At 44.4% G+C, this 15,349-nt stretch overlaps 1 protein-coding gene across 1 annotated transcript; it reads left to right on the top strand.

Annotated features, from left to right (window-relative positions):
- The first annotated feature begins 173 nt into the window (after nucleotides 1-173).
- On the top strand, nucleotides 174-14,964 carry galr2b (galanin receptor 2b). Its single transcript, XM_037688776.1, has 2 exons — nucleotides 174-547; nucleotides 14,199-14,964. The coding sequence occupies exons 1-2, from the start codon at nucleotides 174-176 to the stop codon at nucleotides 14,962-14,964; spliced, it is 1,140 nt and encodes a 379-aa protein (XP_037544704.1).
- Nucleotides 14,965-15,349: the final 385 nt, after the last annotated feature.

Here is a 15,349-nt window from a genome sequence, read left to right on the forward strand (position 1 = left end):
ATTCAGTGTGTTGATATGTGTGTATGTATGTATATGTGTGTGTGTCCTCGACACATATTTTAATCTTAATTTGTTGAGAATTCACACTATTCCATGAAATTTCACATCATTTTGGTTCCAAGCTGTCCACGTTTCTTTGACACAGATGTTTCTTTTTATTCCAGATGCACAAAATGTCTGATTTTGAGGATTTCAGCAGAGCAGGAGGGCAGGGGAATGTGTCTGAGAGCTACCAGCTGAACCCCACCAGCGTGATCGTGTCGGTGGTCTTCTCTCTCATCTTCCTGCTTGGCACCATCGGCAACAGCCTGGTTCTGGCTGTGCTGCTGCGGAGCGGTCAGGTCGGATACAACACCACCAACCTGTTCATCCTCAACCTGAGCGTGGCTGACTTCTTCTTTATCATCTTCTGCGTTCCTTTCCAAGCCACCATCTACTCCCTGGAGGGCTGGGTGTTCGGCTCGTTCATGTGCAAAGTGGTTCACTTCTTCATCAACCTCACCATGTACGCCAGCAGCTTCACACTGGCTGCCGTTTCTGTGGACAGGTAGGATGTTTTTACTTGGAATTTCCAGAGAGATTTGAGAATATTTTTAATGAAGTACAGTATATTAGTCTTTTAAAATGCTTACATGTTTTTTTTTCATCTTTTAGAGCCTGTTTTTAATTGTGTGACTTCACAAAGGTTCAGTTTGAGCAATGCAATTAACCAATGAGTCCATCAATGTGTCTCCTGATTGTGTTTGTAAAGAACTAATTAAATAATCAGGAGAAACTGCATTTTCTGAGAAAACACATTTTGAAATACTGAGTGTAGATGAAGCTAAAACTGACTTGTTAAAGCTGAAAGAAGAAGGACCCTAAGAGCTGAAAGAAAACCCTTAAAGAACTCAAATCTACAGTGGCCCTGAGGTGTAAAGGAACAACTCTGTAGTGGAGCAGAACATTCTAGCTGAAAGATAAAAGAAGATAAATGTAGCAAAAATGCTAATTTAAAACTAAAAGTAGCAAAGCTAGATGCTAAAAGTAAAATTCAAAAAGTGTTAGCTAAAAATTATTTTAGCTAAAAAAAATAAAAGTAGCATAGGGGTACCATAAAGCAGCAAAATGCTTGCTAAAAGCTAAAACTAGCAAAACGCTAGCTTAACTTTGGAAAATACTAGCTAAAATCTACATCTTGCAAATGGAAGCTGAAACAGTAGCTGGAAGCTAAAATTAGGTAAACGCTTGTTAAAAGTTGAAAGCAGAAAAATGGTAGCTCAGATCTTTGGCTGAATAATAGTTAAAAACTAAAAGCAGCATAAGAAAGCAAAAAAAAAAAAAATGAAGGTAAGGTGAAACGGATTTAAATAACAATGGAAGAAGCTAAAAATGTGTTTTTTCATGGAAAAGTATGTCTAAATGATGTTTAATATTTTGAAAAGAATAAAAGTTTTTAAAGTCAAAGGCCATAGCAGCCATTGCTTGAATCAGCTGAATCTATGAATGACTAAAACTACACAGAAGAAGTTGTTAAGATTTGTTAAAACGCACAGCATCAGTGTTTCAAATGTAGAAATTTACACAGGAGGATTTTTCTGGTTCAGTTAAAACATTTGGGCTAGTTTCCAAAGGAGGCAGAAGAAAGTGGAAAAATACTATCTGTAATTTTAAGCAAACATTTTGAGACATGAAAAGTTGTGGTGGATCATAAAAAAAGAGACATTCAGTAATCATCTTCATCATTAGGTGATCAGATGGGATTTGGATGAAGATCCTCTCCCCTGCTGGTCCATGTCATCAAGGCTTCTGCTTAAAAATGTTGAAAAATAATAAATTAATAAAGGTTCTGATAATTTATGTTGTTTAAATAAAAGAAGAAGAAGCTGTGTTCCAGTAAAATTAAAAAGCCTTTTTAAATTCAAGTACCTGTAAGTGGAAAGGGAATTTCATGTAAAAAAATACTAATATTAAACATTAAAGAAATTATGATAAATAATTATGAAATTATGATACCTTTTAGCAGAACTTGAGTTCAAATAAAAACTATTTGATATACTCAGTGAAAGGAGAAATATCTGTGAGGGTAAAAAAGCAGCAAAAGTCTCAAATTGTAAACTGCAAGTTCTATTTCGTATAGGCTTCGCCCTTTAAGACTATCGATAGTGGGTTTATCCCTTCGTGCGCAGCACTGAAAACTTTGGTCCGCGCCCACCTACTGTGTGGGCCTCATCCCCAGTCCGTATAAATTACGGTGAGCCCGGGTAATCGGCTCCCATTTTTTCTTCAGCCAGCTAGCTAGCACTGTCAGAAGAACGAAGAAGGAAAAAGTTGTCCAGCTTTGACCAGCACGACCTTTGCTAAGGATGCCTGGGTCTCCGTCACGCCAACCTCCTGCCATCCTGGTGAGCTCTTCCTCCCCAAGTTGAAGCAGATGAGCAGCCTTGTTCAAGGTAAGTGCCGAGGAGTGCTTTTCTGTGGCGAGCCGCTACCCGTTGGACAATGCCATCGCCTTTTCTAACGTGTTTTTTCCTCGTGGTAATCGAATGATTTCCTCGAAAAAGGCGATGTTAGCAGCAGCCCCACTGAATGTTTTTCCGTGGAGGGCCGCTACTCGCTGGACAACGCCACCACCTTTTCTAAAGTGTTTTTTTCTTGCGGTGAATCGGATGATTCCCTTGAAAAAAGGCGTTGTTGGCAGCAGCTCCGCTGAGTGTTTTTTTCTGTGGCGGGACGACACCACCGCCTTCTGTGACGGAGATTCACGCAGTGAATCGAATGACTCCTCCAAGAAAGGTGATGCTGAGCTGCCCCCTCCCTCCTGGAGAACGTAGTGACGGAAGACGAGCGGCCGAGCGGATGCTCAGCCACTCGATCTTCCCACGTCGGCGACCACACCGCTCCCAGCCGTCTGCGCCCTCCTCTCGGAGCTGCCCAGCATAATCCAGGAGGATGTTAACACAACGGAATTTCTGTCCCTCGCCTCCCTTCGCCCTGATTGGATGATCTGGTGGCAAGGTTGGCTCCGCCCTGGCTTGTCGCTCTGACCCCATCTGGCCTCGCTGTCCAGCTGTGACATCACACTGGAACGAGGGCAGCTGGGCCCGGCAAGCTGAAGACATCAGTCTCCACCTTCGCCTCCATCTCCAGAGTGGAGGGTTTTACCGAAAGGTGTTTTCAACCCCCACCGTTAAGAGAAATTATAGAGATGGCCCTGTCTTCTCCAGAACAGAGCTCGTCTCTCCAGTCAGAAGTTCAGGAATTTCTGATGAAAAACATGATTTCCAGAGTTCCCAACGGAGAGGAAAATACGGGGTCTTTTTTCCTCCCACTACTTCCTGGTTCTGAAAACAACCGGAGGGATGAGATCCATTCTCAACCTGTCCATGTTCAACAATTTGATCATGGAGAGACAATTCTACATGCTGACAAACAGTTGCTGGAGAACTTCACCAGAACGACTGGTTCACCTCCATAGATCTGAAGGGTGCATAATTTCACATTTCCATCCTTCTGAAACACAGGAAATTCCTGCATTTTTCTCCTCCAGGGGATTCCGTATCAGTACAACAGGCTACCGTTCGGTTATTCCCTCACCCCACGCACCTTCTCAAAATTTGTGGAGACGGCTCTGCAGCCATTACACATGGCAGGAATGAGAATTCTTTTTTATCTGGACGATCTGCTTTTATTAGACCAGTCCAGGCAGAAAGCAGCTGCGCAGACCAAATGCTAGTGTTACACCTGCTAAACCTGGGTTTTCTATAAACTGGGAAGAGTTCATCCCAGATGATTGTTTATCTGGGAGTGGAGCTAAACTAAACTACAATGAGAGCCCGTTTATCACAGCCGAGAGCAGAAGCTCTATAAGTTCAGTTCCGCTGTGTCAAACCCAGCAGCGTAGTGACAGTTCTGCCTGTCATGCAACTCTTGAGACGGTGTCAGCGGCCCACATCGTGGTTCCGCTGGGCCTACTTCACATGAGACGCCTTCAGAGATGGTTCGCCCACCTGTGCATAGATCCTGTGCGCCAGAAGAGGCAGATTATCTTTGTGCCCCCCTCCGTGAGAACCGATCTGAAACACTGGGGAAACCCCCTCGTTCTGTCAGAGGGAGTTCCCATCAGCAGGCCTATGTCACATGTCTCAGTTTTTCACAGACATGTTCCTGTCAAGTTGGGAGGACTGTTTCTGTCCCAAGCAGTGGGAGCACAGTGGCTGGACCACATGTCTTCACATAAATGTACTAGAATGTTTCACAGTCTGAAACGTGACTCAGCATTTTGCCCCCTGCTGCGGGATCAGCATTTTCTGATCCACACAGACAACACAGTGACGACAGTTTACATAAACCATCAGGGAGGTGTGCGCTCAGCCCAACTGTTACGCATCGCAAAACAGCTGTTGTGTTGGGCACACAAAGACCAGCTCCCAATCAGTGCAGTGTTCATTCCCAGCATCCTGAACAGGCGAGCGGATATCATGTCGAGGGGCAGTCCCCGCCATAGACACTAGAGCCTCCATCCCGAGCTGATTTCTCGGTTTTTGGAGCCGGTTCGGCCGAGCAGCAGTGGATCTGTCCGCCACACGGGAGAACTCCCAGTGTCAATTATGGTTCTCACTGAGCTCACGAGACGATCCACTGTTAGGAGTGGACGTCTTCGCTCACAGCCCATGGTCAAAAATGCTCCTTTATGTGTTCCCTCCAGTCCTGCTGCTATCACGGACCCAGGACTGGGAGGAAGAATTGTCAGTCATCCTCGTAGCTCCCGAGCGCATAAGCGCTCCGTGGTTCCCGAATCTGCAGCGACTGATATCTGATCAGCTATGGAAACTGCTGTGTGTGTGTGTGTGGGGGGGGGGTGGGGGGGGGGGCTCTCCTCCAGACAGGAAGGGCGATCAGGACTTAACCAGCAATAGGTCAGCACCTTTGGGTCTGGCCGCTGAACTGATCAGTTTAGAAAAAGATGAGCCTCCCACAGGATGTGGTGCATATGTTTCAGGGCACACGAGCCGTTTCCACCGCAATGCTGTACACATCAAGTGGACAGTTTTTCAGCGCAGGTGCGCAGAGAAAGGCGTGGAGGCCATCTCATGTCCACTAGGTGGCGTGCTGTCATTTCTACAGCAACTGATGGACAGAAATTTAGCGTTCAGCACAATTTAAACTTGTGCTGCAGCTATTTCTTCCTGTCATGAGGGTTTCGGTGACAAAACAGTTTTTAACCACCCGCTGATGAAGCGTTTTCTGAAAGATGTACAGAGACACAGACCTGTGTCATGTCCACTATCTTCACGGTGGGACCTAATGATGGTCCTGCACACTCTGATCAAAGCTCCTTTTGAGCCTTTAGATCAGGTTTCACTTAAATTTCTGTCATAAAAACAGCTCTGCTGTTAGCTCTGACATTGGCAAAGAGAGTGAGTGCTGCTCTTTCTGTTGCTCCCTCATGTCTCAGAATTCAAGCTGACGGCAGTTCAGCTATACTGCGTTTTAAACTTGCTCTGAAAAGCATCACAAGTTCATTCAGATCGAGAGTGATAACCTTGGATGGGTTTTATCCTCTTCCTCATAATTCTGAAGAGGAAGCAACATCTCACCTCCTCTGTCCTGTGCGTGCATTTTCATGTTACGTGGCGCACACGGCCGCATTGCGCTGCTTTCAGCGTCTGTGCATTACTGGGACAGCTCTTCAGGACGTCCTCTATCCACCCAGCGACTCTCACACTGGTTGTGTGAGGCTATTTCTGAAGCTTACAGTTCATCTGGGCTGGACCCTCCAAAGAATCTCAGCACATTCCACCAGAGGGTTTTCATCCTCCACGGCTCTGCATGGAGGGATGACAGTGGAGGATATTTGTATGGCGGCTCCCTGGTCTTCGCCATGTTCAATTATTCGTTTTATCTACGTGATGTTTCTACTTTCTCCATAACCCATTCTGATCTCAGGGTTCTGACAGAATGATTTTTATTTGTTTCATGGATCCTCACTTTTGTGCTCACACCTGCCTGCATGCAGTCGCAGTGTGAGATATTTATTATCAGTCACAAGATCATGACTGCTGATTTTATTGTTATTAACCGGTTCATCCTGAGGAACTGTTGGCTTGCTTTGTTCATCGTTACACTGTTACAATTCGTAACCTCCGTTGTTCCTATTCACAGCAGCAGGTCTGCTATCTCAGCCTTTTTTTCCTCAGAGATATTTCTCCAGTGCACTCCTGCGTATGGAACCGTTGGTTACGTACTGTAACCCCAGATTCTACGAGTATAGGAGCAGCCCTTTAAGCTCTGGGCATCACTGGTTTCTAAATGGCTGAAGAAAAAAAGCTATTTGGGTGCCTATTACCCGGTCTCACCATAATTTATATGGACCCTAACCCACACAGCAGGTGGGCGTGGACTAAAGTTTTCAGTGCTGCCCTTCCCGCGAAGGGATAAATTCACTAGTGATAGCCTTAAAGGGCTGCGCCTATACTCGTAGAATCTGGGGTTACAGTATGTAACCAACGGTTTCTTCATTCAGGTCTGTCCAAGTTCCTCTGCAGGGAGGCAGAGCTGAAGCACAGCAGAGAGGGAGGGGCACACATGACCACCTTCAATGACAACATGTAAATCACACATGAAACAAAAAATAATCTTGCACTCTCTTTCGGGCCACACAAACATTCAAAATTATTCCATTTTAGAGTGTAAACATCCATCCATCCATCCATCATCTTTACCCGCTTCTTCCATTTTGGGTCACGGGGGGTCACCGGTGTCCATGTCCAGCAATCACTGTGCGAGGGGCGGGGGACACCCTGGACAGGTTGCAAGTCCATCACAGGGACAAATGTAAACATTAAAAATACAAATGCGTTTTATGAAGGATTTGAAAAAAATCTCTGAAATAGAACTTCTGTCAAAGTTTCCATATTTTAGGAAAAACATATTTGAAAAAAAAAATACTGTCATCTTAAAAAGAAAGGTATAGATTTTACAGCAGTTTTCCACCATTGTATTTTAACCGTTAAAACATGTTGACTTATTTAGAGGTAGGACCAGAAGGGAGAAGTTGAAGCAATAAACAACAAGCGCCCCCTAGTGGCCAGCCATTGTACAACTTTTAAGTCCCACCCCTCCATATTAACTAATGAGAAGTTTTCAGGACTGAAAACTAAAACAGCAGATAATTTTCTTGCTGTGTTATTTTTATTATTATTACTCAGTAGTTTTTCCTTTTTTATTTATTTATAATCTTTTAAAATAGAGGTCTAGTTTGGATTAGTTATTTGAGGATTTAAAAAAATACTTGGATTAACAACTCGGGAGGGTGAGCATCACTTTAGCAGCTCTCAAAAACAGAACATAAGGGATTCAAGTTTGGATAATAGAAGGTAATGGGGTGGCACGGTGGATCAGTTAGCAGAGCTGCTGCCTTTCAGCGAGAAGGTTGCCAGCTCAAATCCCAACCCGAGGTCCCTTCAGTGTGGAGTTTGTATGTTCTGTCCGTGCACGTTTGGGTTTTGTCCAGGTAACCAACTCTAAATTGTCCCTAGGTGTGAGTGAGAGAGTGAATGGTTGTTTGTCTCTTTGTGTCCCTGTGATGGACTGGAGACCTGTGCAGGGCGTCCCCTGCCTCTCGCACAGTGACTGCTGGACATGGACATCAGTGACCCCCGTGACCCGTAAAGGAAGAAGTGGGTGAAGATGATAGATGGATGGAAGTTAATAGGGTTACATCACCTGTTTTTATGAATGTCAGTGACTCTTTTCTGAATTCAAGTATTTAAAATAGTTACTTTTTGATTAGAAACAGGTCAACGTTAAGATTAAACTAAAACATTTTACAACACAATTGGGAAAATTATGGAAGCCATGTTGATGTTTGTTTTGGCACAGTGTTCTGTTACAACAATAATTTGGTCAATTTCTTTTTTGGTTTGTTTTCTTGTTGTTGGTTTACGTCGTAACAGCTGAGCATCACAACAAACTGGTTAAGATCAAGCAGGTTTTATTGTTGTATCACCACATGCAGTACTTGAGGTGGAACGAAATTATGTACGCAGGGTCCCAGTTACATCCAACAATAACAAAAATATAAAAAGTGTAAAAGAAACAGTAAATAATGATCTAAGATATAAACCAAGAAACACACTAAACACTAATAATGTCAAACAATACGCTGAACATCAGCAGCACAAACTGTCTGTGTGAGTAGATGAGTACGAATGAATTCAGCAGCATGAGATCAGCAGCATGAAATCAGCAGCATGGATAATCAGCAGCACATATCACAATTCCAAGTGGCATCACAGTGATTCTCCTGGTTAGAGATTCATGAGTCTAACAGCCTCAGGGTAGAAGCTGTTCCTCAGTCTAGTGGTTCTACACTTAATGCTCCTCAACCTCCTTCCTGAGGGGAGCGGGACAAAAAGTGTGTGTGCTGGGTGAGTGTGGTCCTTCATGATGCAGGTGGCCCTCTTCCTGCATCTGGAGATGTAGATGTCTGTGATGGTGGCTTCAGATAAGAGTTTCACTCTACAAAATATTTTCAAGGAACATTTACAAATTCTTCTCATAACACTGTTTCGTTTTCTGCACAGTCGCCTAACAAAACCCCATAACTCAGGCCTTAATATCTATTTTTGATAAAGAGGAGATCGTTCTAGAATCAGGGAAATCCACAGGAGCGCCATAACAGAATTACTGAACGACTCAAAGGACCCCACAAAGACACTGAAGCTGTTACTGGACATTATAGAGAATAATCAGACTTTATCCTCGGCTAAATATGATTTCCCTCCCAGAGTAGACTCTAAGCCATCATTACAGTTGTTAGGTAACATAATCAGCTCAGTCAATAACAGGCAGTCGGTGAGCAGTTGCCCTCTGCAGCCGACTCAGCTCACACAGACTGTGTTTATCCTGTAGTTTCCTAATCTGCCTGGAAAACAGCAAGAGCACCCGAGTCAGGAGGATAATAATAAATCTGAACTATTTCCCACACGGGCAGCACGGTGGCGCAACTGGTAGAGCCACTGCCTCTCAGCGAGCAGGTCCCTGGTTCAAACCCCGGTCCAGGGGCCTTTCTGGGTGGAGTTTGCATGTTCTCTCCGTGCATGCGTGAGTTTTCTCCGGGTACTCCGGTTTCCTCCCACAGACCAAAAACATGCATGTTAGGCTGATTGGTAACTCTAAATTGTCCCTAGGTGTGAGTGAGAGAGTGAATGGTTGTTTGTCTCGTTTGTCTCTATGTGTCCCTGTGATGGACTGGAGACCCGTCCAGGGTGTCCCCCGCCCCTCGCACAGTGATTGCTGGACATGGGCACCGGTGACCCCCTTGACCCAAAATGGAATAAGCGGGTAAAGATAATGGATGGATGGATGAATATTTCCCACTCAATCTCTTTACAATACCGTTTGACCTGCTTTTTGTTTCCATGAAGAAATATGTTACATATAGCAGGTTGGGTGAGTGAATCGGTCAGTCGGCTTTTAACCATCAAAACATCAAACCATAATGTCAGCGATAATTCAGGCCATTCACTCGTTATTTGCTAACAAAATCCATCCAGAAATAGTGAAGCTGCTCATCCGAACTGCCGAGGCTGCACACAAGTACGTTCAAAGTGTCGACTTTGTGCTTTTCATGTCAAGCATAAGTGACTTTGTCCCCATTTCAGGGAAATTTCAAACAACAGAGGCTTTCTTCTCTGTTTCTGCAGAGCTGGTTGAAGTATTCTGTAAATGTAAAAAGCATGAATGTGCTGCTTCACCTGAAAAGAGGCTGAAACGCTGCAGATCTCTGTCCAGGAGCACTTAGTTCACAAGGAGTTATTCTGAGTATATTTAGAGATTAAAATTAGGTTGTTAGGCTTCAAGATTTCAAATGGCATGCTGTTAAATCTTAACTTAAACAAAAAGAAGAAAAAGTTCAATGTGCATTTTCACCTTCTTTTATTCCCCTCCTTAAAATTAAACTAAAAATGCCTGCAAGGGATTTATTTACCAGCAGAGCTGTTAACATGAAGAGGAAATAAAACAACTAATTTCCTCCTAATTATCCATAGTAAAACTTTATTATTATTAGGCATTAAAAAAGGATTCTCTCCTTTTTTTACACTCAACCTTTATTTAGACAGGTTAGTCCCATTGAGCCTCGAGGACTCATTTACAAGAGAGACCTGATTTAAACAAAGAGTGATGACAACTAGGGATGCACCGATCCACTTTTTTTACTTCCAATCCGATCCCGATACCTAGATCTGAGTATCGGCCGATATGATCCAGTTCCGATATCATGATCATCATTGAGTTTATATGAGGCTCTAATAATCTCCTCTCAAGTACAATTTGTACAAATATATGCATGCATGTCCAAAAAGGCAACTTGAGGTAAGTTTTATTAATGTTGGATAAGTTTTAAAGTTAGAATTAAATTCTGCTAACACAAAACATGTTTCTTTTTGTTCCTAGTTTTAAAATGGATATTAAAGTGATTAATTTAAGTGATTGTTTAAAGTAGTTTTATATTTTATAAGGGGCAGATATGATAATTTTTTCTTCTTTCTGCAATCTTTTCATTCAATGTTTTCTTTTTGATGATTTTTTTATTTTGTTTCATTTAAATGAATGAATAAATGAATAAAATAAAATTAAATGTTAAATGGCTTCAAACATCTGCTAAATTCATGGCATAAACCAACAGACATGTTCCTGTTTTTAGTATTTTACATCACTTTATAATGTAGCTGTTTTTGTTAAGCCTCCCTGGTAAGGTCTATTTGGGGGTTCTGGAGAGGAGGGTCCGTCGGATAGTCGAACCTCGGATTCAGGAGGAGCAGTGCGGTTTTCGTCCTGGCCGTGGAACACTGGACCAGCTCTACACTCTCAGCAGGGTCCTGGGGGGTGCGTGGGAGTTTGCCCAACCAGTCTACATGTGCCTTGTGGACTTAGAGAATGTGTTCGACCACGTCCCTCGGGGGACTTTGTGGGGGGTACTCTGGGAGTATGGGGTACCGGGCCCTTTGATACGGGCTGTTAGGTCCCTGTATGACTGGTGTCAGAGCCTGGTCTGCATCGCCGGCAGTAAGTGGGGCTTGTTCCCGGTGAGAGTTGGACTCCACCAAGGTTGGCCTTTGGCTGCGCCTAGAAATTCTGTCCATAAAAGTTATGAACAGAATCAGTGACAAAGTGTTGAGGGGATCCATTTTGGTGGCCTTAGGATTGCTTCTCTGCTTTTTGCAGATGATGTGGTCTTATTGGCTTCATCAAATCATGATCTACAGCTTTCGCTAGAGGGGTTCGCAGCCGAATGCGACACGGCCGGGATGAAGATCAGTTCCTCCAAATCCGAGGCCATGGTCTCGAGCCGGAAAAGGGTAGAGTGCCCTCTCCGGGTCAGGGAGGAAGTCCTACCCCGAGTGGAGGAGTTCAAGTATCTTGGGGTCTTGTTCACGAATGAGGGAAAAATGGAGCGTGAGATCGATAGGCGGATAGGTGCAGCGTCTGCAGTGAAGCGAGCGCTGTACAGGTCTGTCGTGGTGAAGAGAGAGCTGAGTCAAAAGGTGAAGCTCTCAATTTACCGATAGATCTACGTTCCTACCCTCATCTATGGTCATGAGCTTTGGGTTGTGACCGAAAGAATGAGATCTCGGATACAAGCGGCCGAAATGAGTTTTCTCCGCAGGGTGTCTGGGCTCTCCCTTAGAAACAGGGTGAGAAGCTCGATCATCCGGGAGGGACTCAGAGTAGAGCCGCTGCTTCTCCACGTTGAGAGGAGCCAGTTGAGGTGGCTCGGGCATCTGTTTAGGATGCCTTCTGGACGCCTCCCTGGTGAGGTGTTCCGGACACGTCCCACCGGAAGGAGGCCCAGAGGAAGACCCAGGACACGCTGGAGGGACTATATTTCTCAGCTGGCCTGGGAACGCCTCGGGATTCCCCCAGAAGAGCTGACCCAAGTGGCTGGGGAGAGGGAAGTCTGGGCCTCCCTACTTAGGCTGCTACCCCCGCTACCTGACCCCGGATAAGCGGAAGAAAATGGATGGATGGATGGATGAATATAATTTTCAAATCATGTATTTTATGAATGTCTACTGCTGTACTGATGAATATCTCCTGGAGGGTAAACTATATTTTGACTGCAAGTAGCAAGCTGAGAAATCCTTCGTTTTCTACAACAGATAGTGGTTGGTCATTAATTATGATGAAGTTTAGCAACTTCTCTGTAAACATTTGAGCTCCGTGGTTTCAGCGACGTCTACTTCTTGTTCAATTCGAAGCAGGCAGCCTGATTTGGGGCAGCCACACTCAGTCTGTCCCTCCTCAGAGATGGGCAGACTGAGTGGGGCAGATTGGACGCGGCTGGCCGGTGTCGAGTCGCCTCTTTTGGTTTGACCAAAGAGTAGTGCCCCGCTGAAGCCACGGAGCTCGAATGTCCATCGTAAAACTAACTTTACCGCAGTTTAATGTGGCGCTATGGCTCTGCAGACATTGCACGATGCTGTCTTGTTTTGTGATGTTTCTAGTGTAAAATACTTCCACACAGCGGACATGTTTCAATAAAAAGTTGGTTAGCTGTTAGCCACAGTGCTGCTAACTCAGCCCTCAGGTTGTAGCTGGCTGCAAACTATGAACTGGACTTCCTGAATGTGAGGCGGGTCTTATTACTCTGGGCTCATGAGACACGCCGCCGTTCAGGAAATCCATTCTATAGTTTGAAGCCAACATGCATCATGGATCAGAAATATCGGCAGGTGGATCGGAAAATCCGATACGTAAATTATGCTGGTATCGAAGGCCGATACGGATACTGAATTGGATCGGCCTCATCCCTAATGACAACAATGGACAATCATAAAAGATGCACACAACTTGAGAACAACAAGTGAAAATAAAATGATATTTAAATGAAATTGTAACAAAAAACAGCTAGATCATAAGGCAGTGTAGAAAACTAAAAACAGGAACATGTCTGCAGGAACTTATCTGATGTTTGAAGCCACTTAGAGAGGTCAAGGTCAAGAGCTTCAGACCTTTTTACAAGATATTCCAGGAAACAGGAGCGGAGTAGGAGAAGGTCCTTTTGTCTAGTTCAGTCCTCACTGAGGGAACACTGCAGGTAATGATGTCCTGAGAGCGCACGCTGTAGCTGCACTCACACAGAGACATGTAGGAGGAGATGTATGAAGGCAGCAGACCAAGAAGTGATTTAAAGATGAAAATGTACCAGTGGGAGAGTCAGTGTGAAGTTAATGGTGACCAGTTAACCAGTGAATACTGGGTGCAGTGGTGGGTACGGTAGTGTTGTGTTATGGGAGCTGACTGCAGGTCGTCAGTCACTGCAGCTAGCTACGGCTAGCTGTGGGCCTCAGGCTTCCTCTCTGACCCTGGACCCTCAGCCAGCCCCCACCACTTCCTCTGGTTCTATCTCTCTCAGAAGTGGCAACTCATACTATCAATAAATAAAGGAAACTTCAATTAAATTTTATCAATTATATATTTTTTTTAAAAAGGCAGGAAAAAGATTACAGTTTTACAACGCTGGATCCTCCGGACTGTGATGCGTTCACAGACCCGGAAGAGCCCCGATGTCTCGTCTCATTACTCCTTTATAGGGTCCTAGACTCCACCTTCGCAGAAAGGGAGCTCAGCCTATCATTGTATGAGGGGGCGTGGCTAAGTGTGGTCTTATGTGGACTGACGTGTTGGGAAAAATATGAAACGGTGCTTCAAAGCCTTTCTACGTGATGTGGCAAGCAGATTAAACTATTTGACTGATATTGAAATCCCAGGGAGACCCTCTTGAGAGATGCTGGCCCAGTTTAACCCAGTCAGAACCGGGTCATAATTTCACTATAATCCCATCTCTGAGCAGATCAAAATCATAGGACCAGTCTAAATAAGAAATATCGTAACAGTAGTTACAACCAGTTATGAATCTTAGCGCACAATGAAAGACAGCATCCAACATCTGCAGCATCCAACATCTGCAGCATCCAACATCTGCAGGGTTCTTGTAGGAGCGTTCATGTAAATAATGTCACCGTAATCAATGGAGGGAAGGAAAGTCACAGTTACAAGGTGTTCCTCAGGGTTCAGAGTTAGACAGGATCTGTTTCTGAAAAAGAAACCCAGTTTAACTTGTGTACAAAATTTGTAAAATGTGTATATTTTATACTGAATGATAAATCCAATTCCTGCTCAGTACACATTTTAATCTTGTGTTTTTATAGATACCTGGCCATTCGCTACCCGCTGCGCTCCAGAGAGCTAAGAACTCCATGCAATGCTGTGGTCGCCATGGTGGTTATCTGGGGTCTGTCCCTGGTCTTTGCGGGTCCATACCTCAGCTACTATGATCTGATTGATTTTGCCAACAGTACTGTGTGCATCCCCGGCTGGGAGGAGCAGAACCGTAAGGTGTTGGACACATGCACCTTCCTGTTTGGCTACGTCATCCCTGTGCTGATTGTGAGCCTCTCATACACAAGAACCATAAAGTACCTGTGGACAGCTGTTGACCCTCTAGACGGCATGTCAGAATCCAAAAGAGCCAAACGCAAAGTCACCAAAATGATCATTATTGTCACTGTACTCTTCTGCATCTGTTGGCTGCCGTACCATGTGGTGATACTGTGCTACCTATATGGAGATTTCCCCTTCAACCAGACTACGTATGCCTTCAGGCTCCTCTCACACTGCATGGCCTATGCCAATTCTTGCGTCAATCCCATCGTGTACGCTCTGGTGTCCAAACACTTCCGCAAAGGCTTCAAGAAAGTCTTCAGCTGCATTCTGATTAAAAATGGGAGAAATAAGGTTCACGTGGTTCACGTGGCCACCACCGGGCCTGGATTTGAAGCGGGCTCCACGGAAGTGTCTCATATGAACGAGGAGAACGTGCAACAGAACGAGTGTGAGATGATCAACCGACCAAGGCGGGTGGAGCCCAGAGAAGCCACGGTGACACTAACTCTGCCCTTTCAGCAGCCCACCTAATGAGCGAGAGGCAGGTTCAGCGCAGATTGCCTTAAGTGTAAATGTTTTATCGAGATCTTCATTTATTTGGTGGTAAACTGGAAAGACAAGAAGAATGTAACTGATTTAGGAGTAAATTAAATTACTTCCTCATTTTTGTCTGGCACATTTTTAAGTCATGGCCATGTTGCCACGTTATACGTGCAAAAAAGTTTAATAGTGTGTTTTTCAAACTTGCAGATTTTTGTTTGTATTTTTGGCTTTGCACTATCTGGACCAATGCTTATACTTACATTTATGGTTTTACAAAGGGGGATTTTACACAATATTCCATCACTTTTTGGGAACAGCAAAGGGAAGTGTTCAAGATTTTTCTCTTCTTCTTTGAAAATAATTAGATTGTACA

This window comes from Nematolebias whitei, chromosome 15 (genome assembly GCF_014905685.2).
Source record: "Nematolebias whitei isolate Nwh7 chromosome 15, NemWhi1, whole genome shotgun sequence".
Classification (NCBI taxonomy): Eukaryota; Metazoa; Chordata; class Actinopteri; order Cyprinodontiformes; family Rivulidae; genus Nematolebias; species Nematolebias whitei.